The 27,672-nt window shown below is 43.4% G+C and overlaps 1 protein-coding gene across 1 annotated transcript; it reads left to right on the forward strand.

Annotated features, from left to right (window-relative positions):
* The first annotated feature begins 1,314 nt into the window (after positions 1-1,314).
* LOC101836613 (ATP-dependent RNA helicase DDX19A) lies at positions 1,315-27,672 on the forward strand. The gene is made up of 12 exons (XM_040736868.1): positions 1,315-1,486; positions 5,631-5,679; positions 9,070-9,120; positions 10,437-10,572; positions 16,284-16,376; positions 20,096-20,198; positions 20,562-20,676; positions 22,182-22,359; positions 22,665-22,902; positions 23,878-24,040; positions 24,391-24,582; positions 24,980-27,672. Exons 1-12 carry the CDS (start codon positions 1,430-1,432, stop codon positions 25,039-25,041), a joined length of 1,437 nt encoding a protein of 478 aa, XP_040592802.1. The 5' UTR covers positions 1,315-1,429; the 3' UTR covers positions 25,042-27,672.

Raw genomic sequence — 27,672 nt, forward strand, 5'->3', positions numbered from 1 at the left:
TGAGGTTCTCTGGAAGAGTAATTAGTGCTTTCAATCTCTGAGCTGTCTCTTCAGCCCTCCTCCCCCCTTTTAAATTTGTTTTTGTTTTTTTGAGACAGAGTTTCTCTGTGTAACAGTTCTGGTTGTCCTGGAACTAACACTGTAGGCCAGGTTGGCCTCAAACTCACAGAGATCTGCCTGCCTCTGCCTCCCAAGTGCTGGGGATTAAAGCCATGAACCACCACGGCCTGGCAGTCCCATGAATCTTAAATTCCACTTTGCACTGGATCTCTTCTTCCTATTTCAGTGGTAAAATCTTATGCTCCATTTCTGTCTTAATCTCCCATAATGCCCTGTACTTCCCTTATTGACATAATGTCAAGCAGTCTTCCAAAGCCAATTAATTCATTGAGTTTTCACAACAAATGGGTGAATGGGCCTACAACACTCCGTTAGGAAGAGACAAATTCATAATAAGCCTAGACTTTCTGGTACCAGACCCCTCTTAACATTACTTCATATTTGCTCCTGCCCTTTGGGATCTGCTTCTTTATATATGTCTTCCCTTGTACTCCAGTACAGTAAGGGTAAGGAGGTACATCTTTACTACTAAATTCTGAGATAGCAAGCAACACCAGGGATTGCAAAATGTGCCATATTAATGTCTTCGAAAGTTTTACATATCCTCAAAAAATACTTCACAATCATTTTTTCATTGTTAATCTTAGTGCTGGGAATCAAAACCCAAGCATCCCTTATGCTGGACAAGCGCTCTGTAGTGATGAAGCCACACCTCCAGCCCTTTATACAGTTTTGTTTTGTTTTTGAGATGGGGTCTTTTTGTTTGTTTTTTTGAGACAGGGTTTCTCTGTATTGTTTTGGAGGCTGTCCTGGAACTTGCTCTGTAAACCAGGCTGGCCTCGAATTCAGAGATCCACCTGCCTGTGTAATTAAAGGCCTGTGTCATCACCGCTCGGCTCATTTTATTTTTCATTATGTGTATGCATGTATATGTCTGCGACCGAAAAGGCTAGTAAAAGGCGTCGGATCCCTTGTTATCTCGGCATTTGACAAGTGAAGGAGAAAACAGTTTAAGGCAGCTAACTGCAAGAAACCTTGTTTCAAAACCACAGAGTTTCAAAACCGTACTTAAAACTATTTTACTATGAAATGAAGAGATACAGTGAGTACTAAAAGTTACTCTTTGCAGCGCTCTTGGGCACAACTCACAATCAGACCACACCTAACGAAATAGGTTCTTAAAACACAGCATGCTTTCTGTCCTGAGAGGGGGGCGCGAGTGGATGACGACCAAGCGGGACAGGAACTGACGTCAGCCCCGCGCACGTCTCCTTCCGCTCCGCGTGAGTGGCGCTTGGCGCTGGTTGGGACTTCACGCTGGTGTTGGCGGGGTGTGGAGCCTCTGCAGATCCCGCTTGCCTCGGGGACCATGGCCACCGACTCCTGGGCGTTGGCGGTGGACGAACAGGAAGCCGCTGTCAAGTCGGTCAGTGGCCTGGCGGGGATGGGGGACTCAGGCGGACGCTGTTTCCAGCACCGGGACCTCCGAGTCGGGTCGGCCCGCGCGCCGCAGGAGTTTGCTGCGGGCAATCACTTAGTGCTGATTTGCTTCTAGAGTGAAGAAAATCCGCAGCGAGCTTCGTATCCGAATTTGAACTGAAAAGTTTTCCCGTGGTGACTCTGTCCTCACTATGTGTGCGAGGCCCCAAACTGGCTCCTTCTCTTGTCCTTTTATAACAAATGGCAACATAAAGTTCTCTTTTCCATTGTTAAGGGAAAGTTTTGGGGTGCATTTATGCTACTTTTCACCCAATTTCTTACATGTGTGTAATGTGTTTGGCAGTTTGTAGCTCTCCGGAATAACTTTTTTTTTTTTGCTTTGCTTTAATGCTTCGCATAGCTACAAATACAAACTCTTTAGTTAATATTTTAGTGACATTACGCCGGGCGTTGGTGGCGCACGCCTTTAATCCCAGCACTCGGGAGGCAGAGGCAGGCGGATCTCTGTGAGTTCGAGGCCAGCCTGGTCTACAAGAGCTAGTTCCAGGACAGCCTCCAAAGCCACAGAGAAACCCTGTCTCGAAAAACCAAAAAAAAAAAAAAAAATTTTTTTTAGTGACATTTAGTTTCATTTCTTAGACGTGTGTGGTGGTGGTGGTGGTGTGTTGGTGTGTTCGAGACAGGGTTTCCTTTAGTCCGGGTTGGCTTCTGACTTGCTGGGTAGCTGAGGCTGTCCTTAAGTACTCCTGATGTCTTTCTACCTCCTCTTAATTGCTGGAATTACAGGCTTGCTGCCTTTGTTTTGTTTTTGAGACAGACCGGATGGCCTGCAGATCACTGTTTAGCTCGGGTGGCTCAAATACTTTCTTTAATATCTGCTTCTGTTTGTTTTGTGTTTATCTGTGCACTCCTTTTGTGCCTACATATGTTAGAAGAGGGAAATGGAGGTAGAAACCAACATGAGCCTTACTGTGGATGCTGGGAACCAAACCCTAAACTCCTGCAAGAGCAGCAAGCTCTCTTAACCACGGAACCTTCACTGTAGCTCCAGTATTTATTTCTTTAACCATTAATTGTATTTTGTGTATGTATGCGTTTTGAGCATGCATGCATCATGGTGTGTGTGGAGGTCAGAAGACAACTTGTGAGGCTAGGTTCTCATCCTACAGCGTGGTCCCAGGGATGGATTCAGTTCACCAGACTTGATGACATGCAATTACCCACTGAACTATTTTATGAGCTCCATCTGAAGATTCAAATCTAATGTTTAATATGAGATTATCCTTAAAAGAGTGATTGGGAATTGTTTTCAATTTAATTATGTGTGTTTGAGAAGGAGATCTCAGTCTGGCCTCAAACCCTTGGACTCCACTAATCCTCCTGTCCTAACTGGAATTGCAGGAGGGTACCACCATACCTACCTTTCTCATTTTTTAAAGTGTACTATCCAAAGCTGGGGACTTAAGTTTTGTAAGTTACACTTGCCTAGCCTGAACAAGGCCCAGGTGGACACCCTGCACTGCAAGGGTAAAAAATATGTACCTAATCTCATAATATGAAGATCACCGGTATCACCTAGATAGACATCCTTGATATTTTACCGAGCCATTATGCTTGTTGATTAGAAGGCTGATGCCCCTTGAGATAATGCTTCACCACCACCACCCCAACACACATACACCTGATGCCCCTTGAGATAATGCTTCACCACCACCACCCCAACACACATACACCTGATGCCCCTTGAGATAATGCTTCACCACCACCACCCCAACACACATACACCTGATGCCCCTTGAGATAATGCTTCACCACCACCACCCCAACACACATACACCTGATGCCCCTTGAGATAATGCTTCACCACCACCACCCCAACACACATACACCTGATGCCCCTTGAGATAATGCTTCACCACCACCACCCCAACACACATACACCTGATGCCCCTTGAGATAATGCTTCACCACCACCACCCCAACACACATACACCTTTCGCCACGTAGACCTGTGTACATTTCCTGTCCACAGAGGCAATATTAATCATTAGAGGTTGTGTGCGGCATTTGATTGGCTGGCCACTGGAGACAAGCCTTGTGGGGAAAATAAAAGCCCTATTTCAAAAGCAGTTCAACATGAAAGCCCTCAGCTTCTAGCTGCAGTCACCATGCCTCTGATCTGCCATAGTGGACTCTTACCCTAGAATAACTCTTAGAACCACAAGCCCAAGTCAACTCTTCTGTAAATTGTCCTGATTATGTTTTTTTAAATCACAGCCATAGAAAGGTAAGTTATGCATGTGTGAGTAGATCTCCTTTTCTCAAAGGCCTAGTAGTGTCAGTTGGAGAGGGCAACTTGGAAAAGACATTATCATTTAGCAGAGTATAGTAATTCTGAGAGCAATATTCCAGGAAGGATAACAGTTCATGGTAGGTGTATTGGCTCCCGCTTTTAATCTTAGTACTTAGGAGGCCGAAACAGATGGGTCTCTGTGAGTTCAAGGACAGACTGGTATACATAGTGTGTCCCAGGACAGCCAATGCTATGTAGAGAGACCCTGTCTCAAAAAACCAACAACTCTTGACATTAAGGGACCTGGGGGCAGACCTAGGGCCCTGGGAACATATCTTAAATACCAGTGTATTAGTTGCTTTGATCTTTGCTGTGGCAAAATACATGACAAGAACAACTTAAAAGTTTATTTTGGCTCATGGTTTAAGAAGGACGGACACATGGTTCATTATGGTGGAAGGCATGGTGCTGGGAGTCACAGTGGTCCTTAAGAGAGAGATTGATGATGATGATGTGGTGATGATGATGATTGATGCTTCACTCACCTTCTCATTCAGTCCAGGACCCTAATGCAGGGAGTAGTGCTGCCCAGATTTGGTGTAGTGGTGGTCTTCCTCCCTCAGGTAAACTCCTCAGAGGGTTGTCTTTTATTGATTCTAAGGACTGTCGAGTTGACAGTCAAGATTACCATCTTTACCATCTTCAAATCACTCTTAGCAGTTTTTAGGTCATAAGAAATGTTTGTGAGGGACTGGAATGATGACTTAGTGGTTAAAAGCGCTGACTGCTCTTCCAGAGAACCCAGTACAATTCCCAATATCTACATGACAGCTCACTCCTGTCTGTAATTCTACTTCCAGGGCTTCTGACACCCTCACACAGACAGACATGCAGGCGAAATAAATTTTAAAGTTTGTGAAAGTGGAGACTTGATTGCAAATTTATTAATTTCTGCTCTGAGTGTATTTTCTGTTATAAATTAACAATCCAGTTTCTGTTGATAAAGACCATGTAGCCAACAGTTAATTTAAAAAAACAACTTTTATTGAAGTTCTAGAATTTTCATTGTAATAGTTTTGTTGTTTTGTTTTTTTAAAGGCAAAGTCTCATGCGGCACAAACTGGCTTCTAACTCACGACCTTCAGCTTCATTCTTCCTGCCTCCATCCCCAAGTGCTGTTTCACCACACCCAGTTTATTGTAACGCATTTTAGAGTAACCTACCATGCAGGTGGTTGATAGGATAGAGGACTTTGATTGATTTGCTGTTGATAGGGTTAAAGAAGTTGGGGCATGGCTTTCTGGTAGCACATCTGCCATTAAGGACACAAGTACTGGGGGCTGGAGAGATGGCTCATTGATTAAGAGCACTGACTGCTCTCTTCTAGAGGCCCTGAGTTCCAACTCCCAGCACGCACATGGTCCTAGTGTGCTTTTGATCTGCAGGCATACAGCAGGCAGAATACTGTATACACAATAAATAAATCTTAAACAAAAAAAAATATAAATAAAGGCCACGAGTCCTGTGTCCTGGGTTTACCCTATCATCATCCAAACCTAGGCAAACAAAAACTTGGAGATGTTCTAGAGAGTGTAAATTTCAAGCTCCCCCACTTTTCCTTATACCATTACATTTAACCCATGCCTACCTCCTCTTTTTATGCTGTTGAGGAAACATGAGGTGCTTTTGCCCAGGCTTTTAGCACTTCTGTGTTGGGTAGAACAAACTAGTTCCCCCAACCAGCTCTGCAGTAGTTTCTGTTAACCTTTCACCATGCATCCCCACTGCCTTCCTTGGTCAGATCTTTTGCTTACTGTTTCCTTTTATTCTTACTCAGATGAGCAGTTTGCAGATCAAAGAAGAAAAAGTCAAAGCAGACACCAATGGTGAGTCATGGGTAACTACAGACTAGGTACCAGAGTTACACCTGTGCTTGTGCCACCGCTCACATGTGCAGTGAGCAGTGAACTGTCCTAGAGTCATTCAACAGATGTCAGCACCACAATGGAGCCTTAAAAACAAAAGTCACAGCCAGGTGGTATTGGTGTATACCTTTAATCCCAGCATTTGGGAAGCAGAGGCAGGGGAATCTCTGAGTTCGAGGCCAGAGTAAGTTCCAAGATAGCCAGGACTAACAGAAAAACCCTGTCTTGGGGGGAAAAAAAACCCCAAAGCACACACACAAGTCACTATTGGATTGCTCTCATATTTACTTAATGTTTAAATCTTTTGAAACGGGACTAGATTAAAGCCAGCCGTGGTGGCTTCCATTTGTGATGCCAGTGATCCGGAGGATTATTGAAGTTTTTTAGACCATCCCCCTACCCCTCCCCAGGGCTACATAGCAAAACTTTGTCTCAGAAACAAATAAAAAAGAAAGTATGAAAAGGCACAAGGCCTCCTTTTTCCACACTGCCCCAGTGTCTACTGTTCTGTGACTACCTGTGTTCATTTGCTGGGGTACCTCTAACAAACCACCTCAAAGGTGGGTAGTTAAAACCACAATAGCTCCCAAATGTGTTGCTGTAAGCCAGAAGAGGCAGAGGTGGGTGGATTTCTGAGTTAGAGGCCAGCCAGAGCTACAGAGTAAGACCCTTTCTCCAAACAACAAAACAAAACAAAAACCCAAAAACCAACCCATAGTAGCTTATTGTCTGAAAGCTCAGGAGATAAGAATTCTAAGATCAAGGTGTCAGCAAGGTTTGTTGTTTTTGAGAGCTTGTAAAAAGACCTTATTCTAAGCCTTGGCTGGCAGTTTTTGCTGTTCGTTGGGTTTTAATGATTTTACCCAGATCTCACATGGTATTCTTCTACATAGCATTCTTTCTTTGTTGATTAACTGATTGACTGGGTGATTGGAAATGCTGGGGATCAAACACAGAGTCTTAGACATTCAAGGCAAGTGCTCTGTTACTCCTCAGTCTTAGATTTCCCTTTTTATATGGGTCCAGTAATATTGGAGTTGGGCACACTTAACTCCATTTTCAGATAAGGTGCCTTTCTGAGGTACTGGGGGTTAGGACAGGATAAATAAATTTTAGGAATTCTGAGTTAAATTTGTGACACATAAGTAACTACTGTTAGTGACATTTTAGTTTCGTTTTGCTTACTGTTTAGGTTTATAGGGATTCATATTTTCATTGTCTCTGTTCTCTGGTTCCTCTCTCCCTATCACTCCCTACCTCTGAGAGATGACAAGACAATGCACAGTATACTGTATTTTTTTTTCATGCCACAATATTCCTTTGCATGCTCTCCATATTGACCAGCATTGCATTATGTTGATATGTCATTAATCAGTTATCTAGGGTTTGTCTCAATTTGGTATTATTATAAACAGTATGTCTTAGAATAACTATGAGCTTCAATACTTCATGTTGTGAAATGTGTTTCTACACTAATTACTCTGAATGGATTTGCTAGGTCAAGAGTATAAGACTTTGAGAAAAAATTGTGGTGTGCTGGAAAGATAGCTCAGTAGTTAAGAGTTCTCATTGCTCTTGCAGAAACTCATTTCTGTTCTCAGCACCCACATCAGATAACTCACAGTGTCCTATAAATACTTCCTTTCCTAGCCTCTGAGAACATCTGCACTCATGTGCTTAGACATTATATAATTACAGCAAAAATAAGTCTGTAATAAATTTTTATAGCCAGGCAATGGTGGCACACACCAGCAATCAGGAGGCAGGAGGCATAGGCAGGCAGGTCTCTGTGAGTTCAAGGCCAGCCTGGTCTACAGAGGGAGTTCCAAGACAGGCTCCAATGCTTCAGAGAAACCCTGTCTTAAAAAAAAGCGGGGGGGGGGGGATGAAAAAAGAAAGTCAGGACAATTAAAGAAGTTGTTTTTGTCTGCCGAGTCTGACCTGGAGATTGAACTCAGGTCATCATGTTTGGCAGCAAATACCTTTACCCAATCATTCACTGTGTGTGTGTGTGTGTGTGTGTGTGTGTGTGTGTGTGTGTGTCAGCAAATACTTTTGTGTGTGTGTGTGTGTGTGTCAGCAAATACTTTTACCCAATCATTCACTGTGTGTTTGTGTGTGTTAGGATTTCTCTGTATCACAGGCTTGTTTTGTAGACCAGGCTGGCCTTGAATTCACAGATATCTGTTTGCCTCTGCTTCTCAACTGCTGACATTAAAGGCGAGGGCCACCACCACCTGGCTTAAAAATATTTTTCCAAGTAGGGGTAGGCTGCTAGATAGTGTCCAGGAACATGGGTCCAATCCTTACTATCATATAAATCAGGAATGCTGCTGCATCTTTATAATCTAAGTATTTGGAAATAGAAGCGAGAGGATCACACATTCAGTATCATTTTCATTCCCTGCTACATAACAAACTCTAGGCCAGCCTGGACTACATGAGACCCTGTCTCAAAAACAAGGCATAAAATTCCCTCTCTAAAATTGTTTTATTTTTAGTGGTTTGGGTCTCAATATATAGCCTTGACTGATATAGAATTTATATATAGACCAGGCTAGCTTCAAATTCATGAGTGAACTTGCTTCTGCTTCCCCAGTCCTGGGATTACAGACATTCACCATCATGTAAGGCAGTATTCTACAATTTTATATTTCTGTCAACAGAGCCTGAAAGTATCTGTTACCTTATAGTTTAATCACAAAATGTTTAGTCAGACTTTTGAGTTTTTCTAGTCTTTTTTTTTTTTTTTTGGTTTTTCGAGACAGGGTTTCTCTGTATTGTTTTGGAGACTGTCCTGGAACTAGCTCTGTAGACCAGGCTGGCCTCGAACTCACAGAGATCCACCTGCCTCTGCCTCCCAAGTGCTGGGATTAAAGGCGTGTGTCACCAACTCCCGGCCGAGTTTTTTCTAGTCTTATAGGTAAAAAATAGGAAATAGAATTTGCTATGTAATGCTATGCTTTTTTTTTTTTTAGGATAACTAAGTCAGAAACCAATATTTTTTTTAAGATTTTTTTATTTATTAATTACATATACACCAGATTGAATTGTAGATGGTTGTCAGCCACCATGTGGTTGCTGGGAATTGAACTCAAGACCTCTGGAAGAGCAGTCAGTGCTCTTAACCTCTGAGCCATCTCTCCAGCCCAGAAACCAATATTTTTGTGATTCTGTGTTCAAATTTAAGTTTTTTCTTAAGCTCTTACATGCTTTGTAAACACAGAATCCACTAAGCATTTAAAAATGCCAGTTCTTTACGTTTGTTCACTTTAGGGTTAGTGTTTCCATTGTCCCAACCTATACGTGGGTTGTGTTTGTCTTCCTGGTGACGACTGTTTTCTTGTGTAGGTGTCATCAAAACCAGTACCACTGCGGAGAAGACTGAGGAAGAAGAGAAAGGTAACCATTCTTTGAGGTACTCTTGTGAGAGACTTGGTATAACCAAGGCTTACCTACCTGAAGCTAGAAACACTGAGTTATAAGACAGGGAAGTGATGGGGACATCAAAAGAGCGTGTAGTTTTTAACCCACCTCCAAAATAATCACATGGAAACTTATTTCTTAGGAATGCCAAGCCTTAGCTTGGCTTATTTCTGGCCAGCTCTTAAATTATCCGGTCTACCTTTTGCCTCTGGGCTTTTACCTTTCTCTAGTTTTGTATACCTCTCCTATATATTCCATCGTGTGGCTGGGTGGCAGCCCCTGGCATCCTCCTCTCCTCCTTTACTACCTCCTCCCTGTTTTCTTTTTCTCCTTCTATTTATTCTCTCTGCTTGGCAGCCCTGCCTATCCCTGTCCTGCCTAGCTATTGGCCATTCAGTTCTTTATTAGACCAATCAAGTATTTTAGACAGGCAAACTAACACAGCTTCACTGAGTTAAACAAATGCAATATAAAAGAATGCAATGCATTTGCATCATTAAATGAATTATTCCACAGTATAAACAAATGTAATTCATTTTCAACTAATATTCCACAAAAGTGCGCTGAACTTGAAGCCAAAGAAAATGTCTTCAACAGTGGCCTGCCCCCCATGAAGTGGTGGCCTGGGTTTATACCCCCAGTTTGTACCACAAGAAAACCATGAGCAGTAGTAATTCATCTGTAAGCATAGCTCTGGTGGTGGATGGAGGAGTGGATGGAATGACAACGGGGATCCTGAGCTTTCTGCCCAGCCAGTCTAAAAAAATTAATAAACTGCAGGCTCATTGAAGGACCCCATCTCAAAAAATAAGGTGACGAAGCATTTGAGGAAGATGCATGATGTGTACACTTGTGCACATCTTTGTGCTCATAGCAACACATACATTACATACACATACAAGAAGCAAAAAGGGAGTGTGTCAGGCTGGACATGTATGCTAGACTCTGAGTTCTATCCCCAACACTGGAGAAACAGAAAACAAAAGGGTGTCACTGTAGGTGATAAGGTCATTTAGAAGCATCATGCTTTCAGTCTAAGCTATTTGGGAAGCTAAGGCAAATGAGGTTTAAAACAAAACAAAAAATAGCTTATTCATTGCAAGGGCAGGACTCCCAGAACTGTGAGTTCATGTGAGACAATCTCTGTAATAAATCAAAAATGAAAGGGAGTGGAATTGGGCTTTTCTCCAACTGAGTGCTTGTAAAGGTCTGATGCAGAAATAGGGAGTGTATTTTCTCAAGGGCAGGCCTTGCCTCATGTGGATGAAGAACATCTGCTTTCTTCCTGACAGAGGACAGAGCTGCTCAGTCTTTACTCAACAAGCTCATCAGAAGCAATCTTGTGGATAACACCAACCAAGTAGAAGTCCTGCAGAGGGACCCAAACTCCCCTCTCTACTCAGTGAAGTCTTTTGAAGAGCTTCGCCTGTGAGTATCCATTGCTTTGAACAGCTGTTACCCAGTCCCAGTGAAAAAACATCTCTGAACTGGGCATGGTGGTGCACATGTTTAATCCAAGTAGACAGAAGCAAGTGGAGTTCAGTCTAGCCAGAATTAGGTGGAAAGATCCTATCTCAAAAAACAACAGCAACAACTAAAAGTCAGCGGTGGTAGCACATGCCTTGGTCAGCAGAGGCAGACCTGGTCTTCAGGGTAAATTCCAGGACAGCCAAGGTTACATTTTCTGGACTTTATCTTTGGCTTTAAAAAAAGGTTATGTGGGGTTTTTTGTTTGTTTGTTTGTTTGTTTTGTTTTGAAAATCATATTTACATCTTTTGAGTAGTTAATCTACATGATTTGCTGGGCAGTTGTGGCTCATGCCTTTAGTCACAGCACTCAGGAGGCAGAGACAGATAGATTTCTGAGTTCTAGGACAGCCAGGGCTACACAGAAAAACCCTGTCTGGAAAAAAAAAACACAAACAAATAAATCTACTTGACTCAAACATTAGTTTGGGAGGGTTGAGAGTTGTAATAGAATAAGTACTTGCTTAGCAAATATGAAGTCGTGTGTTTGATCCCTAGCACTGCACAAAACAGGAATTAGATGGCACACGTGTAATCCTAGCGTTTGGGGGATTGTGCAGGCAGGAGGATCTTTTTAAAAACTCAAGGTCACTCTAGATTATACAGCAAGTTTGAGGCCAGCCTAGGACAAATGAAACTGTATTGAATAAGTGATGGTTTTCTACACTCTTTTTTGGCTACCCTTTTTGCTTCCAGTATAACTTTTTTCTTTTTCTTTGGATACTAAATCTCGGTGGCCTGGTAGTGATGCAGGCCCATGACCTAGCTGCTTTGAAGTAAGAGATTCAGAAGTTCAGGATCTGCCTGGGTTACAGTGTGCATGTGGGATCTCACTGTGTTGCCCTTGCAAGCCTTGGACACCTGGGCTCAAGGATCCTCCCACCTGAGCCTCCTGGGTAACTAGGACTACAGGTGTTGTACCACAGTACATGATTTTCTTAGTAGAAACTGAAGTGCTACAGATTTATTCATCATAGCTGAAAATCTTTTTTTTTTCTTTTATAGTCTTAGAGCTTTGAATAAAATATTGGCTGACAGGTGATTTCTGGATGTCAGAAATGTCTAATTAGGTAAGCCCTTTGGAAGTCTACAGGCTTTACAAACTTTAGCCTGCTTTAGAAACTGTCTGAAGAGCCTGGATTCTTGACACCTAAAATACATAGAAGCCTTTGATAGGCCAGCATTGAGGGAAGGAACCCCCCCTAATAATAAATGTACTTAATAGCTCTCAGAAGGAGTTTTCTTTTTTTTTTTAAAGATTTATTATTTTTATTTTATGTGTGTAGGTGTTTTGCCTGCATGTTTGTCTGTGCACCATGTATATGCAATGCTTGCAGATCAGAAGAGGGCATCAGATCCCCTGGAATTTCAGTTACAGACTGTTATATGCTGTGTGGGTGCTGAGAATCAAACCCAGGTCCTCTGGAAGAGCTGCAGTTTGCTCTTAACCACTGAACCATCTCTCCAGTCCCGGGGTTTTCTGTTTTTAATTATTTGAACTGTACAGTACTGTGTCTGTAGTTAGCACTACAGTGTCTGAGGTCAACATTATTGTGTCTGTAGTGAACACTACTGTGTCTAGTCAACTAGGTAGTGTAGGTTAGTCTAGGACTCAGTAATCCTCCTAAGTGCTAGGATTACAGGTATGAGCCAGTTGTCTCAACTGTTGAATGAATTCTTCTGAGCTCACTGAGTTTTAAATGCCTTTCATTTGAAAGACTTGTACTCTCAGTTTAGCTGCTGATGGATTGCTGATTCTTTTTGAAAGAATCTATGTAGCCACATGGCTAACTTGGAGCTCATACAGATCCTCCTGCCTTGGCCAGCCAGGTACTGCACTTGCAGATCTGAGCTACTGCTTGGAGCTTGAATTGTTCTTTCTTTTTTTAATTTCATTCACATTGGTGTTTTGTTTACATGTATGTCTGTGTGAGGGTGTCATGTCTCCTGGAACTGAAGCTACAGACAGTTGTGAGCTGCCATGTGGGTGCTGAGAATTGAACCCAGGTTCTCTGGAAGAGCAGCCAGTGCTCATAACCGCTGAGCCATCTCTCCAGCTCCTAAATTGTTCTTTTAGGCAGGTTTTCTCTTACTTATTTGATGGAAGGTAACTGGATGGAACCTAGATTGCCTAGAGTACTTGGGTTATTTTATTGTTTGGGGTTTTCTCATTTTGTGTGTGTGGGACTTGTGTATGTGTACCTGTGCATGGGAATGCATGTGCACATACTTGGAGGCCAGACAATGACATTGGGGACACTGTTCTTATTATTTCCCATCCTGTTTTTGGGCAGGGTCTCTTGATGAACTCATAGCTTACCTGTTAGCTAGACTGGCACTCACTCTTTTTCCAGGTTGGCCTTGAACCCAGATCTGCCTGCCTCTGAGCCACCATTTTTTTTTTTTTTTTTTTTTTTTTTTTTTGGTTTTTCGAGACAGGGTATCTCTGTGGCTTTGGAGGCTGTCCTGGAACTCGCTTGGTAGTCCAGGCTGGTCTCGAACTCACAGAGATCCGCCTGCCTCTGTCTCCCGAGTGCTGGGATTAAAGGCCTGCGCCACCAACGCCCGGCCTGAGCCACCATTTTTATTTAAAATATAAAATTTTCATTTTTTTTCTGTGTGGATGTTTTGCCTACACAGAAAGACCAGAAGAGGGCGGTCAGATCCCATGTAACTGGAGTTGTAAGTTGCCACATGGGTGTTGAGAATCTAACCAAGTAAGTTCCTTTGGAAGAACAGCTGTCTACTGAGCCATCTCTCCAGCCCCTTTGTCTTTTAAACTTTTTTATTGCATTTATTTGTATGTGTGTATGCATGTGCAGAGGTCAGAGGATAACTTGTGGGAGTCAGTTCCCTCTTTCTACCATGTGGGTCCCATCTGACAGATCATACTCATATCATCTCGCTAGTCCTCTCCCTACACCTCTTTCTTTTTTAAAGATAAAGTCTCAGTAGCTTAGGCTGACCAGATCCAATATACACTACCACTGTGTAGTCCGGAATAGTACACAACTTGAGGCAGTCCTTTACCTCAACTTTCTTTAGTGTGTGAGACACCATGCCCAGCTATTAGCTTTTCTGTGAAAAGCTGAGCTCTGAAGGGTGGGCGGTGATACAGCACTCAAGGTGGAGGTGAAAGGTAAAATGATCAGGAATTCAAAGCTACCCTCAGCAACATAATGAGTTCAAGGCCAGCCTTTAAAAACAAAAGCAAAAAGCTTGCTGGGCTGGCAAGGTGTCTTTTTACTGGATATAACCTTAGTCCAGTCTTCAGAATCCATGGTAGAGGAACAAAACTAACTCCTGAAAAATCCACATGTGCATGGACCATGACTGTCAGACCCACACGCATAGATACATCATGCAGTACACACAGTAATGATAAATAAGTCAAGTGTTAATCTATTCTTTATCAGTAAAAATTCAGGAGTCAGTATGGGGGTAAGAATCTGAAGGATCAGAGAAGCCACCAGTCCTCTCCTACCTGCTCCATTTCTTCCTCCAAAAGAGTCCTGATCCCTCTCAGCCCCGCCTTACCACTTCCTGTCCTGTCTGTCTACAGTCTTCCAAAACCTCTGGTTCTGTTTTTGTTTGGTTTGTTTGGTGGAGTTGAGACAGGGTTTCTGTAGCTTTGGAGGCTGTCCTGGAACTCACTCTGTAGACCAGGCTGGCCTCGAACTCATAAAGATCTGCCTACCTCTGCTTCCCGAGTGCTAGGATTAAAGATGTGTGCCACCACCACCTGGCCAATTTAATTGTTCTTTATCAATAAAATTCAGGAATCAGGTATCGGGCTAAGAACCTGAAAGATCAGAGAAACAGAGCAACCACCAGGCCTTCCTACTGCTCTGTTCCTGCCTCCAAAAGAGCCACGATCCCTTCCCATCTGCCATACTACTCCTGTCCTCTCTCCTCAGTCCTCCAAAACCTCTGTTTAATCTTGGTTGACTAGTAGCTAGCTCTGGCCTCTGACTTCATTCAAACTGTCCCAACAACCACACTTACCGGGTTACCATATCAACAAATAGAAACTAGCTTAATCACTGTTCTTCCTTTTTCTTGCCCTGTGTATTCAGCCAGCTGAGTACACAAAATTGGGGCTCACACTTGACATCTAAATAGAGAAATACTGAAATTCAGGATGGCAGTGCAGTTCTAGTGCATGCACCAATCCTGGTCTGCATAACTGGTGATACTCAAGAGACAGTCAGGACAGCAGGGCTACATAGACAGACCTTGTCTCCAAGAAATAAAAATAGTTATGAAAAATGAGTGGTGAAAAAGAATCCCAGCACTGGGAAGGCAGAGGCAGGCAGATCTCTGAGTTTGAACCCAGCCTGGTCTACAAAGTGAGTTCCAGAAGAGCCAGGGCTACACAGAGAAACCCTGTCTTAAAAAAACATCCCTCTCTGCCCCAATAAAAGGCAAGACCAAATAATTAAGGATAGCCTTGGCTACTTGAGACACTAGCCAAAAAACCCCTGAAAATTCCATTTTTCCAAAGAAATTGAACATTACATCTCTGTAGCAAGCAGTGTTTATTTTAGGAATTTACCTTTATAATGTATTTCATGACCAGCTAGGATGGCTTGCTGAAAGTGTGGGTTCTTCAGGTCTATTTAAGAAACTGTAACAGTCTCAGAGTGACATTTATAGTGTAAGGTGATGCTTTGGATGGGTGAGGGCTGGACTGATGGTTCATCCATAGCACTAGGTGCTGCTCTTGCAGAGGACAGCACCCACATCAAGCAGCTCATAACTGCTTGTTTGCGGGGATCCAGTGCCCCCTTCTATGGTGATATATTAATTATGATTCAATAAAGATTGCCCGAAGTATCAGAAAGCAAAGCCAGCCACAGCCATACTAGTTATCAGTAGCAGCTAGGCAATGGTGTCACACACCTTTAACTCCAGGACTAAGGAGAGAGACAAATGGATCGCTCTGAGTTCAAGACCACCCTGGCCTACACAAGCGTGAAGAGTAAGAGCTCACTCCCAGCTCTTGGGATCACACGCCTTTAATCCCAGCACTAGGAGACATGGTTGGCTGAGGAAAGGAGTAGAAGGAGGAGGAGACAGAAATTCAGAGCTTTTGCCTCTGACAATTTTCATGGTGACAGGATTGCTATTTCAGCTGGGTAGAGGTAAGATCTACTGGTTGCTTTGCTTCTCTGATCTTCATCTTGAAGCTTGAACCCCAGTATCTGTCTCTGGCTCATTTATTTTTCATGTTACATTCTTCTGCCTTCCATGGGCACCCACACACCTTTGCATAAATGTGAATTCATACACATAGAGTAAAAATAAATCTTTTTAAATAATAGTTTGGAGTTGGTGAGGTGGTTCATTGGGTAAAGGCACTTTCCACCAAGCCTGATTACCTGAGTTCAGTCCCCAGGACCTCCATGGGGAAAGGAGAGCACTGACTTGTTCATGTTACCCTCTGACCTCCACCTGTTCACCATGGCACATGCATACATAGAGAATAAATAAATGTAGATTTTAGAATAATAGTTTGATTGAGATAGGAGGCATCATGTCTTGATATATGATGAACCGCTGAAAACATTTTAATTGCTAGAAACCCATCTCATCTCTGTCTTTCCTCCTAGGAAACCCCAGCTTCTCCAGGGAGTCTATGCCATGGGCTTCAATCGACCATCCAAGATCCAGGAGAATGCGTTGCCCATGATGCTTGCTGAACCGTGAGTACAGACCCAGCTGTACCTCTTCATATCTGGTTTAACTAAGTGTTTCGCGAATGGCTCATTGTTTCTGGGCACAAAACGGGCTGTCTGGGATAACCCGCCTTCTCAGGAAAAGAGCTTTAGAAGTGCAGGGAGAATCGCATGGATGTGAGCTCTTTTCTTTTTCTTGGGGTTTGTTTGTTTGTTCATCTTTAGTTTGGTTTTTCAATACAGGGTTTCTCTGTGTATCCCTCACTGTCCTGGTACTTACTCTAGACCAGGCTTACCTCAAATTCATGAGATCCAAGGCCTGCCTTGGCCTCTTGATTACTGGTATTTAAGGTGTGAGCCACCACTGCCTGGCTCACATTTCCTTTTTCTTTTTTTAAAAGTTCATTCATTATGTGTATAGCATTCTGCCTACATGACAAAAGAAGGCCTCCCACTATAGATAGAACCACCATGTGGGTGCTGGGAATTGAACTCAGGACCTCTGGAAGAGCAGCTAGTGCTCTTAACCACTGAGTCATCTCTTCGGCCCCTCAAATTTCTTTTTTATGTAAATATATTTTTTAAGATTTATTTTCAAGTGCTGGAGAGATGGCTCAGTGGTCATGAATACTGGCTACTCTGTCACAGGACCAGAGCTCAATACCCAGCACCCACATGGCTGCTTACAACTGTCTGTCACTCCAGTTCCAGTGATCTGACACCCTCATACATATAGGCAAAACAATGCACTGAATAAAAAAATAGTAAATCATTCTTTAAAAGATTTATTTATAATTATGTACATAGATGTATATGTATCTGTGTGTGAGCATGTGCATGTGTGTGCGCAGAGTCTAAAAGTGGACATTGGATCTCTTGGATCTGGATTTACAGGTGGTGTGTGCCCTACCCTGCATAGATCCTGGGAACTGAACCTCTGTCCTGTGAAAGAGCAGGAAGTCCTCTTAACCATTGAGACAACTCCACATCTCTATGCACTCAGTTTTTTAAATACCCTTTCTTACTTTTTTATTTAAATTAGAAACAATCTTATTTTATATATCAATCCCAGTTCCCTCTCCCATCCTCCCATGCCCCCCATGCACTCAGTTCTTCATTGTTTCCATTTAGCAGTAAAAATAAAATTAACTCCTTTAGTCCCAGCACTCGGGAGGCAGAGGCAGCCAGATCTCTATGAGTTTGAGGCCAGCCTGGTCTATAGAGTGAGTACCAGGATAGGCTCCAAAGCTACACTGAGAAACCCTATCTCAAAAAAAAAAGATAGATAGAAATAATTATCCATTTTAGGCCTGTGGTTCTCAACCTTGCTAATGCTGTAACCCTTTAATACAATTCCTCATGTTGTATGACCCCCACAACCATAAAATTACTTTCTTTAATTTTGCTACTGTTAATGAATGGTAATGTAAATACGTGTTTTTCCCCAGTGGTTTTACGTGACCCCTATGAAAGGGCTGTTAAAACATCAAAAGGCCTCAACCCACAGGCTGAGAACTAATGTTTTAGACAGTTATAAGATTTTATGTTTAAAATATTTTTCTTCGCATGGGTGGTAGTGGCGCACGCCTTGGGAGGCAGCACTTGGGAGGCAGAGGCAGGTGGATGGATCTCTATGGGTTTGAGACCAGCCTGGTCTACAAGAGCTAGTTCCAGAACAGCCTCCAAAACAATACAGAGAAACCCTGTCTCAAAAAAATTTTTTTCTTATGTTTTAGATAATATTTTGGAGCTGAGTATCTGGTGGATCATACCTATAATTCTAGCCTTTGAGAGGCTGATGTAGGGGGATTTTGATTTCAAGACCAGAGTGGACTACAGTGATACATTATCTCAAAATTAAATAAGTGAATAAGTAAATCCAGAAATAGTATCTGGAACTTACCTCAATTGTAGACCGATTCCTTGGCATTCTTTTCATTTATTTATTTGTTTGTTTATTCGTTCATTTTGGTTTTGTTGAGACAGGGTTTCACTATGTAGTCTTGGCCTGCCTGGAGCTGATTGTGTAGACCAGGCTGGCCTCAAGTTCTGCTGAGTGCTGGAGTTAAAGATGTGTACTAACACTCCTGGCCCTTGCTTGGCATTCTTGATGACCTAGGTTTAATCTCTGCCTTTTCAAAAACAAACAAAAAAATTGGTTCAAAAAACTGTTTTTGAAGAACTAAAGGGCTGACTCAGCAGTTAAGAGCACTTGGTCCTCTCTCATAGGTCCCAGGTTCAATTCCTAGCAACCACATTGTAGTTTACAACCATGTGTATAACTAATCCCAGAGTATCTGATGCCCTCTTTGTATACATATGTGAAACACCCATACATATAAAAAAGTTTTTAAAAATACTACTTAGAAAATTTTAAGCTCCATAACAAAAACTATACAGAAGGATACCAGTAATATCTCTCTAGCTTTAGAATATAAGATATAACATCAGTTCAGTTGTTTGTGGAATCTCCCTTAAACCCTCCTTCCCACCCCTTGCCTACCTGTTCTGAAGCAAATGTCATCTGAGATGGTTATTATCTCCTTGGGTGTTTGTACTTTCACTATGTGTATAGTTATCTAAGGGCAGCTTGCATATTTTTAAAGCTTAGACAAATGATACAGTATTTTGTATGACTTTTTAGCTCAACTTCTTTTTTTAATGACAAAACACCATGGTTATTGAGTCAGATGAGATAGATTGAAAAGGTTCCTTCTAAAACACCCATTAGATCTAGAGAGTGTTCAGAAAGAGCTGAATTTGGGAACATGTTATTTAACTCAGCAGAAAACATCACTGGGACGTTGGTGGCCCAGCTCTTACTCTGCATTCTTGATCTCCCTAGTACATTTGGGGCATAAAACTAGGACACTGCAAAGTCTGGAATCAGAGTTTTGTTGGTGTGAACCCATCTAAATAATCAATTCTTTTTATTGAGGCAGGGAGTTGGTGTTTTCCAGACAGTGTTTCTCTGTAACTTTGGAGTCTATCCTGGATACACAGAGAAACCCTGTCTCAGGGGGAAAAAAAGGAATATAGTTCAGTGACAGATTGCTTGCATAGCATGTGCCAGGGCACAGGTCCAATTCTCAGCATTCTAGGTGAAATAATGTATTAAGGTTAATTTCTCTTCAGTGCAGAAACATAGACAATATAAAGAAACTTAAGTGGAGAGAAATTCATACTATCTAGGGAAAAACATTTTGAGATTTCTTTTTTTTCTTTTTTTGAGACAGGATTTCTCTGTGTAACAGCTCTGGCTGTTTTGGAACTCACTCTGTAGACCAGGCTGACCTCGAACTCACAGAGATCCACCTGCCTCTGGAGTGCTGGGATTAAAGGTGTGCACCACCACCACCTGGCAGATTTTTGACTATGTTTTTTTTTTTAAGAATTATTTATTTATCATATATACAGCATTCTGCCTACATGTATGCACACACCAGAAGAGAGTACCATATCTCATAGATGGTTGTGAGGCACCATATAGTTGCTGGGAATTGAACTCAGGACCTCTGGAAGAACAGACAGTGCTCTTCAACCTCTGAGCTATCTCACCAGCCCTGGATGTTTGATTATGTTTAACCAATATTAACTTTTTTTCTGCCTAGCAGAACTTACTTTGGAGTCTGCTCTTGAACTCAAAGTAATCTGCATGTTTCTGACTCTTTAACTGCTAGGGTTAAAAACATGGATCACCACATCTTGCTCCAATATTAAATTATTTCTGTTCTTTGTCAATGCAGCCCACAGAACCTTATTGCCCAGTCACAGTCTGGTACTGGGAAAACAGCCGCCTTTGTTTTAGCTATGCTCAGCAGAGTGGAACCAGCAGACAGATACCCTCAGGTGAGCATTAGAGGCCTGGGGGCTCTGGCTTGCATGTCCTGAGGCAGTGTAGTGCCAGCTGGTGAGGTATGACTAACATTAGTCTTTGGCTCCCACAAAGCAGGTTAAGTGCTTCAGTCTTTGACAGGGTAGAATTCTTTTGCTGACAGCAAATTTAAGCAGTAGTTTCTTAAGGCTTCTACCAATACTGAAGCAGGGCTCCCACTAGGGCAGGTTCCCTACTGAAGGCATTCATTCAGCAGGTGAGAGGTGGGCCTGCTTGAGGAAGAGGTCCCCAGCACTATTTAAAAGATAATATCATCAGGTACTTGTGGGCTTATGCCTCTTGTCTATTACTAAACTCATCTGCAATTCCTCTGCCAGTGTTTGTGCCTGTCCCCAACATATGAACTGGCACTTCAGACAGGAAAGGTGATTGAGCAGATGGGCAAATTTCATCCAGAACTGAAGCTAGCTTATGCTGTTCGAGGCAATAAATGTGAGTATATGGGGTAAGACCTGAAAATAGTAACAGTTTCAGAGACGTGGGGTGGGTGGATGGGTGTGTGTGTTTGTGTGTGTGTGTGTGTGTGTGTTTTAAGCTACAGATGTGTCCTTTGGGAAACTCGCTATACAAATAGAATGTCTATAGGAGAGAAAGCAGACAGAGTCTGTGCCGGGATCCTTGACTCAGGCCACCCAGTTCAGGAGGAAAGAAGTGAGCTGCATGGAAGAGGATGATAAACAGTGTTAACAAGGGCCGGATATGAAGCTTAGGAGAGGCTGCAGAGATGGCTCACAGTATTAGAGAGAGCACTTGTTCTTTCAGAGGACCCAGGTTCAATTCCTAGGACCCACATGGGGCAGCTAACTATCTATAACTCCAATTCCAGGGGATCTGGATCCCCGTTCTGGCCTTTGAAGGCACCAAGCATATCCACCACAATCTAATAAAAATTTTTTTTCAAAGTTTTTAGGAGAAAGTAGAAAGAAACCTGTACATTGTAACACAAAAATTAAAAACCCAGAGACATATATGGTGGCTCAAGCTGACGATCAGAGAAGCAAAGCAGCCAGCCACTAGCTCTTACCTCTACCGCAGACTGAAAGGGCTGTCTTGTACTCAGTGTGGGTAGAGAATAATTCCCTGAGACTGAATACTGAATGCCCGCTCCTATCTTATATACCTGTTTAGAGCTGGGATTAAAGGCGTGGGATCTCAAATGCTGAGGTCTCCTTTGTGTGAACTGTTTCTCTTTTAGACTGATTGACTCTAATGTAACCCTGGGTGGCCTAGAACTCACAGAAATCCATCTGCCTTTGTCTCTTGAGTCCTGGGATTAAAGATGTGTGCTACCACTGCCCAGCTTGTTTTTGTTTTTGTGGGTTTTTTTTTTTTTTTTTAATTTTGTTTGCTTGTTTGGTTTTTTGAGACAGGTTTTCTCTGTGGCTTTGAAGGCTGTCCTGGAACTAGCTCTTGTAGACCAGACTGGTCTCGAACTCACAGAGATCTACCTGCCTCTGCCTCCCGAGTGCTGGGACTAAAGGCATGCGCCACCAGTGCCCAGCCCACTGCCCAGCTTCTATAGCTAACTAGTGTGGCTGGCTTTGCATTTTGATCCTTCAGGTAATCTTTATTAAGTCATAAATAATATATCAGCACACACATTTTGTTTCTAAAATGCACTGTACAGGGATTGTCCTACTTCACAGTTGAAGAGTGTGTGTTTGTTTGTGCAGTGGAGAATAGTAGCCACGGTGTGTTTAGGTCAGAGGATAGCTTGTGCGAGTCAGTCCTTCCCTGCCACCATGTGCTTCCCAGGATTGAATTCAGTTCTCAGGCCTGACAGAGGCCTTTACATGCTGACCTTCTTACCAGCCTCCATAGGTGTTTTGAAATCTGGAGTTTATTTGTTCTGACAGTTCTGAGAGGGTGTATAAGGCTTTTATTTCCAGAGCTGGCTTTCCTTTGGAATACCTGAAGAAAACATGTCTTTTCCACAGTGGACAGAGGTCAGAAGGTCAATGAGCAGATTGTCATTGGCACCCCCGGAACCGTCCTGGACTGGTGCTCCAAGCTGAAGTTCATTGACCCCAAGAAGATCAAGGTGTTTGTTCTGGACGAGGCTGACGTGATGATAGCAACTCAGGGCCACCAAGACCAGAGCATCCGCATCCAGAGGTAGGGACTGGAGCCAAAGCCTCCTCTTGCATCTCTGGGTTCTCTGCTCTGGTCTGTGCAGCAGTATTTGCGTGCTGGGCCATTTCCACATGCTCTCACCATGCTCCCAGCCTGTGCTGAGAAGGGAGACCTGGAACCCTCATTCAGCCCAGTGCCACACTGGGTCTGCTCCTCCCTCCCCAGGATGTTCTATATGCCACTCAGCTTGCTGGGGCTGCAGCCCACCCAGGCTGCAGAGGCTGGGCTTGTGTTCTTTCTGATCAAAACATTGGAGTCGTGCAAAGTGCCTGGGCCTCCACTTGCAGGATGCTGCCCAGAAACTGCCAGATGCTGCTCTTCTCTGCCACCTTTGAAGACTCAGTGTGGAAGTTTGCCCAGAAAGTGGTCCCAGACCCCAACATCATCAAACTTAAGCGTGAGGAGGAGACTTTGGACACTATCAAACAGTATTATGTCCTTTGCAATAGCAGAGAGGAGAAGTTCCAGGCCCTGTGCAACCTGTATGGGGCCATCACCATCGCCCAAGCCATGATCTTCTGCCATGTGAGTAGCTGCCGCAGGCCTGCAGGGGATGCACTGCCACTCCTTCCTTCAGCCCCTTCTCACACTTCATCTTCTGCCAGTACAGTTCTTTCTACTGTGATCTTTATTTTATTTTGCCTTGGTTTTTCAAGACAGAGTTTCTCTCTGTGTGGCCCTGGCTGTCTTGGAACAGGCTCTGTAGACCAACCTAGCCTCAAATTCAGAGTCATCTACCTCTGCCTCCCAAGTGCTGTGATTAAATTTGCAATATATTCTCTTAACTACTGAGTCATCTCTTCAGCCCTTTTTGCTTTATGTTATGTTAAACCTGAGGCAGTCAGTCCAGGATTGTGTATTGCATTCAGTAGTCCTATCTCTTGAGAATTCCCTTACTCAGAATCATCCCTTCATGTCTCTGACATAGCATGTCTGACATGTCAAACTCTTGACATTTCTCTTCAGGACAAGGACAGCTCAAAGACTCTGATTTCCCTTACCCCTCTTGTGACCCATCCAGATCTGTTTTGGTTTTGAGATAAGGTCTTACTATATAGCTCAGACTGGCCTTCAACTTCAGATTTTTCTGCATCAGCGTTAAGTGTATTTTTTTTAATTAATTAATTTGTGTGTGTACATGCCACAGTGTGTCAGGATATCTGGGAAGTCGGTTTTCTTCTTCCACCATGTGAGTCTCTGGATTCAAACTCTGGTTATCACCCTGAGCATCGTATCTTTGCCCACTGAACCATGTCTTTAGACCCAAGTGTATTTTTATAGTGGTAACACTGTAAAATTGTTTCCCAGGTGACATTTCTGCTTGTTATTGTACTGTAAGATTGGCAGTTTTAGCTTACGTAATGTTTACCTGGTAAATTTCAGAGAGTCTTCTAGGTCCGCAATAGTCTCTTTCAGTGCTAATATTTTTTAAATGTTTGGTTTTTGGTGTTTTTTGTTTTGTTTTGTTGTTTTGATTTTGGTTTTGGCTTTTTTTCCCAGACCCGCAAAACAGCTAGCTGGCTGGCAGCAGAACTCTCCAAAGAGGGACACCAGGTGGCTCTGCTGAGTGGAGAAATGATGGTGGAACAGAGGGCAGCTGTGATTGAGCGCTTCCGGGAAGGCAAAGAGAAGGTCCTGGTGACCACCAACGTGTGTGCCCGTGGTGAGCAGACACTGGTCCCGTTCACCAGGCTTGGGGTCCCAGGCCCTGTGAGCAAGAAAAGTAGTCTCACGGAGGTGGGAGGGTTTTAGGGACATTCCTTTGTAGGAGGACAGTCAGAAACACTTGGAAGAAGCCAAAGCCAGCAGTCCTGCCTTGGTGGGAAGACACTCAGGCTTCCAGACACTTGCTTTCTCTCTTCTGCCAGAGTTCTGTCCTTCTGCCTAGGCTACAGCCCTGTAGGTGTCCTCTTTAGCGACCAGTGACCTGCCCAAGCCATGTTTCCAGTAGTTTCTGTGGTTGACGGTGGCCCCTTTGTCTCCTGCCTGCCTCCCTGCAACCCCTTTGTGCAGGTATTGATGTTGAACAAGTGTCTGTCGTCATCAATTTTGACCTTCCTGTGGACAAGGACGGGAACCCAGACAATGAGACCTACCTGCATCGCATCGGACGCACTGGCCGCTTTGGCAAGAGGGGTCTGGCAGTAAACATGGTTGACAGCAAGCACAGCATGAACATCCTCAACAGAATCCAGGAGCATTTTAGTGAGTCCCTGAGTTAGCTGTGCCTGGAACCCTTTTCAGAGGGGAGTGTGGGGGAGGGGAGGTTTCCTTTGTCCCCGAGGTGGGCTCTGTCCCTGCACAGCTGGCTCCACCTGGATGTTGTCAGGAGAGCACCTGCACATTCAGGGCTGGGGGACTGGAGTATCAGCGCCCTGACACCGAGCTAGGAGAACCTGACAACTTCCCTGGGATGTCAGTATGCGTGACCAGGGACCTGTAGTCAGCTGCTCAGGCTCAGAAAGCTTGCTTTGTGCCCGGAGGACGCACCACTGTCCCACAGCTAAGCACCTCCCCAGACTGCCATGATGTTTGTTCTAGATGACTTCTGTTGCATCTCCATGGTAGTTCATGGTGGTCTTCCAATCTGTTTTTCCCTCAGATAAGAAGATAGAAAGATTGGACACAGATGATTTGGATGAGATCGAGAAAATAGCCAACTGAGAAGCTTCACCAGCGACTGGCGCCACCCTCAGCACTGTCCCTGCCTGGGAGCCTAGTGCTTTCATGGCAAAGGCCTTGACGGGCACCTCAAAGACCAAGGCCTGAGTAGAGACTACCTACCTCATTCAGAATCATGTTTGGACTTGACAAATTTGTGCATAGAGTAGGGGGAAATTCAAGGAACAATTTTGCATTTTAGAAAATAGTCCTAGCCAGGTGTGGTGGTGCACACCTTTAATCTCAGCACCTGAGAGGCAGAGGCAGGAGTATCTCAATTCCCGGCCAACCCAATCTAGAGTTCCAGGGTAGCCAGAGCTACAAAGTGAGACCTTGTCTCAAAAAAAGAGTCCTTAGCTCTATCTCCCTTTAAAGCCACATTTTTCTTTTATGGCAATATTGTTGCTGCTGGTGATGTTTGGGCCCAGAAGTTGCTGCCCACTCTGCCTCCAATGTGTTTGAACTAACCCTCCAGGCAAAAGTGGTTCAGACAGGCCAGGAGAGCCCTGGCTGTAGCTCAGATACCTTTTATAGAACCAGTAGAGCCCTGAGTGCCCCACCCACCCATTCCTTTCGGCAAGTATCTTGGCTGCTGCTTTATCCTTCAGATTGGCAGACAAGATGGAAGTCAACAAAATCACAGACTCAGAGGAAGATTGGTGTTTCGGCCCTTTGAAGATGGGGCCTGTCTTTCCTCATGTTCACTCCATCTGTTCTGTACCTGACTCGATTGTTTGGTTCTAGTCCATGGGATTTCATGCCAAGCAGCAATTTAGAAAGGAAGTTCTGACCAAACAAAAACATTATGCCGTTAGCAGACTTATGGGTTACTTCATACATTGTATGAATGAGATAAATCAGTGATAACATCATTTTCAGAAATTTTTAAGTGACTATGAGAAACATTTTACTAATCATGGTTTGTTATTTGTATTTTTCTGCTTACTAGACTAATACATGCTCATTCAAAAGTGTGTGTAATAGTGCTTTGTGTTCACGTAAGAGGCACCATAGCTCTTTGTGTGTGAGAGGTTTTGGGTCCAGAGAAGGGTTGTGATATGAGCACTATGATTCAGAACATATCTTACTTTAAAACACGGCAGATAGCCAGGCAGTGGTGGCGCACACCTTTAATCCCAGCACTTGGGAGACAGAGGCAGGTGGATCTCTGAGTTCAATGCAGCCTGGTCTTGGCAAGTTGTAGGATAGCCAGGGCCACACACATACACAAGACAACCACCCTGTCTTGAAAGAAAAAAAAAGCAAGGCAGATAGTCTGTGGACTGGTGATGGAGTGATGGCTTTCATCCCAGGTCACAGCTGATTGTACAGCACCCTAGTGTCAGCCCTGGTAGGTTGTTTCTATGAATAATGCTGATGCAGCCTCTCTACATTGGTCCCCTATTCTAACAAAAGGGACAGTCCTCTATCCCTATACTCAGAAGCCTTCATCATGACAGAAGAGTTAAATACCCAGAGTGCAAAGCCACAGAGACCAGGATACCAAGGAAGTGCCTATTAGTGTTTGGTTAAATGGCATGCCTCCACAGCCTCCCAGGGACTATAGGAATGAGTTAAAATAGCTGTAAAGAGTATTCTAACAAAATGGAATAAAAAAAAAATAAAATTAAAGCCTTCATTATAGGGGGAACCATAAAGCATGGGAGGAAAATCTAACTACAAAACTTGCAATACCTAAAATGTGACAGTATATTAAAAAGGATTCCTTGTAGGGGTTTTTAAATTCAGTTCTGTGATCCATTTGACATCTATTTTAGTGAGTTAAGGTACAGATCCACCATTTTTCCCCTGCTACCCTCCTTAAGTTTATTTAACCTTTATCCTTAAGCATTATCCTTAATGATGTGCAAAGCCGAGGGGGCACTGTGCCTCAGCACCTTTAATCTCAGCACCTGAGAGGCAGAGGCAGGAGTATCTCAATTCCCGGCCAACCCAATCTAGAGTTCCAGGGTAGCCAGAGCTACAAAGTGAGACCTTGTCTCAAAAAAAGAGTCCTTAGCTCTATCTCCCTTTAAAGCCACATTTTTCTTTTATGGCAATATTGTTGCTGCTGGTGATGTTTGGGCCCAGAAGTTGCTGCCCACTCTGCCTCCAATGTGTTTGAACTAACCCTCCAGGCAAAAGTGGTTCAGACAGGCCAGGAGAGCCCTGGCTGTAGCTCAGATACCTTTTATAGAACCAGTAGAGCCCTGAGTGCCCCACCCACCCATTCCTTTCGGCAAGTATCTTGGCTGCTGCTTTATCCTTCAGATTGGCAGACAAGATGGAAGTCAACAAAATCACAGACTCAGAGGAAGATTGGTGTTTCGGCCCTTTGAAGATGGGGCCTGTCTTTCCTCATGTTCACTCCATCTGTTCTGTACCTGACTCGATTGTTTGGTTCTAGTCCATGGGATTTCATGCCAAGCAGCAATTTAGAAAGGAAGTTCTGACCAAACAAAAACATTATGCCGTTAGCAGACTTATGGGTTACTTCATACATTGTATGAATGAGATAAATCAGTGATAACATCATTTTCAGAAATTTTTAAGTGACTATGAGAAACATTTTACTAATCATGGTTTGTTATTTGTATTTTTCTGCTTACTAGACTAATACATGCTCATTCAAAA

The sequence above is a fragment of the Mesocricetus auratus genome, unplaced genomic scaffold, assembly GCF_017639785.1.
Source record: "Mesocricetus auratus isolate SY011 unplaced genomic scaffold, BCM_Maur_2.0 Super-Scaffold_6723, whole genome shotgun sequence".
Lineage (NCBI taxonomy): Eukaryota > Metazoa > Chordata > Mammalia > Rodentia > Cricetidae > Mesocricetus > Mesocricetus auratus.

Bases quoted from the DNA above. Each gene is read 5' to 3' on its own strand.
- LOC101836613 (XM_040736868.1), top strand. From the start codon at position 1,430: ATGGCCACCGACTCCTGGGCGTTGGCGGTGGACGAACAGGAAGCCGCT. The intron at 9,121-10,436 runs GTAACCATTCTT...TCTTCCTGACAG, and splicing joins GACTGAGGAAGAAGAGAAAG to AGGACAGAGCTGCTCAGTCT. The intron at 24,583-24,979 runs GTGAGTCCCTGA...TTTTTCCCTCAG, and splicing joins CAGAATCCAGGAGCATTTTA to ATAAGAAGATAGAAAGATTG.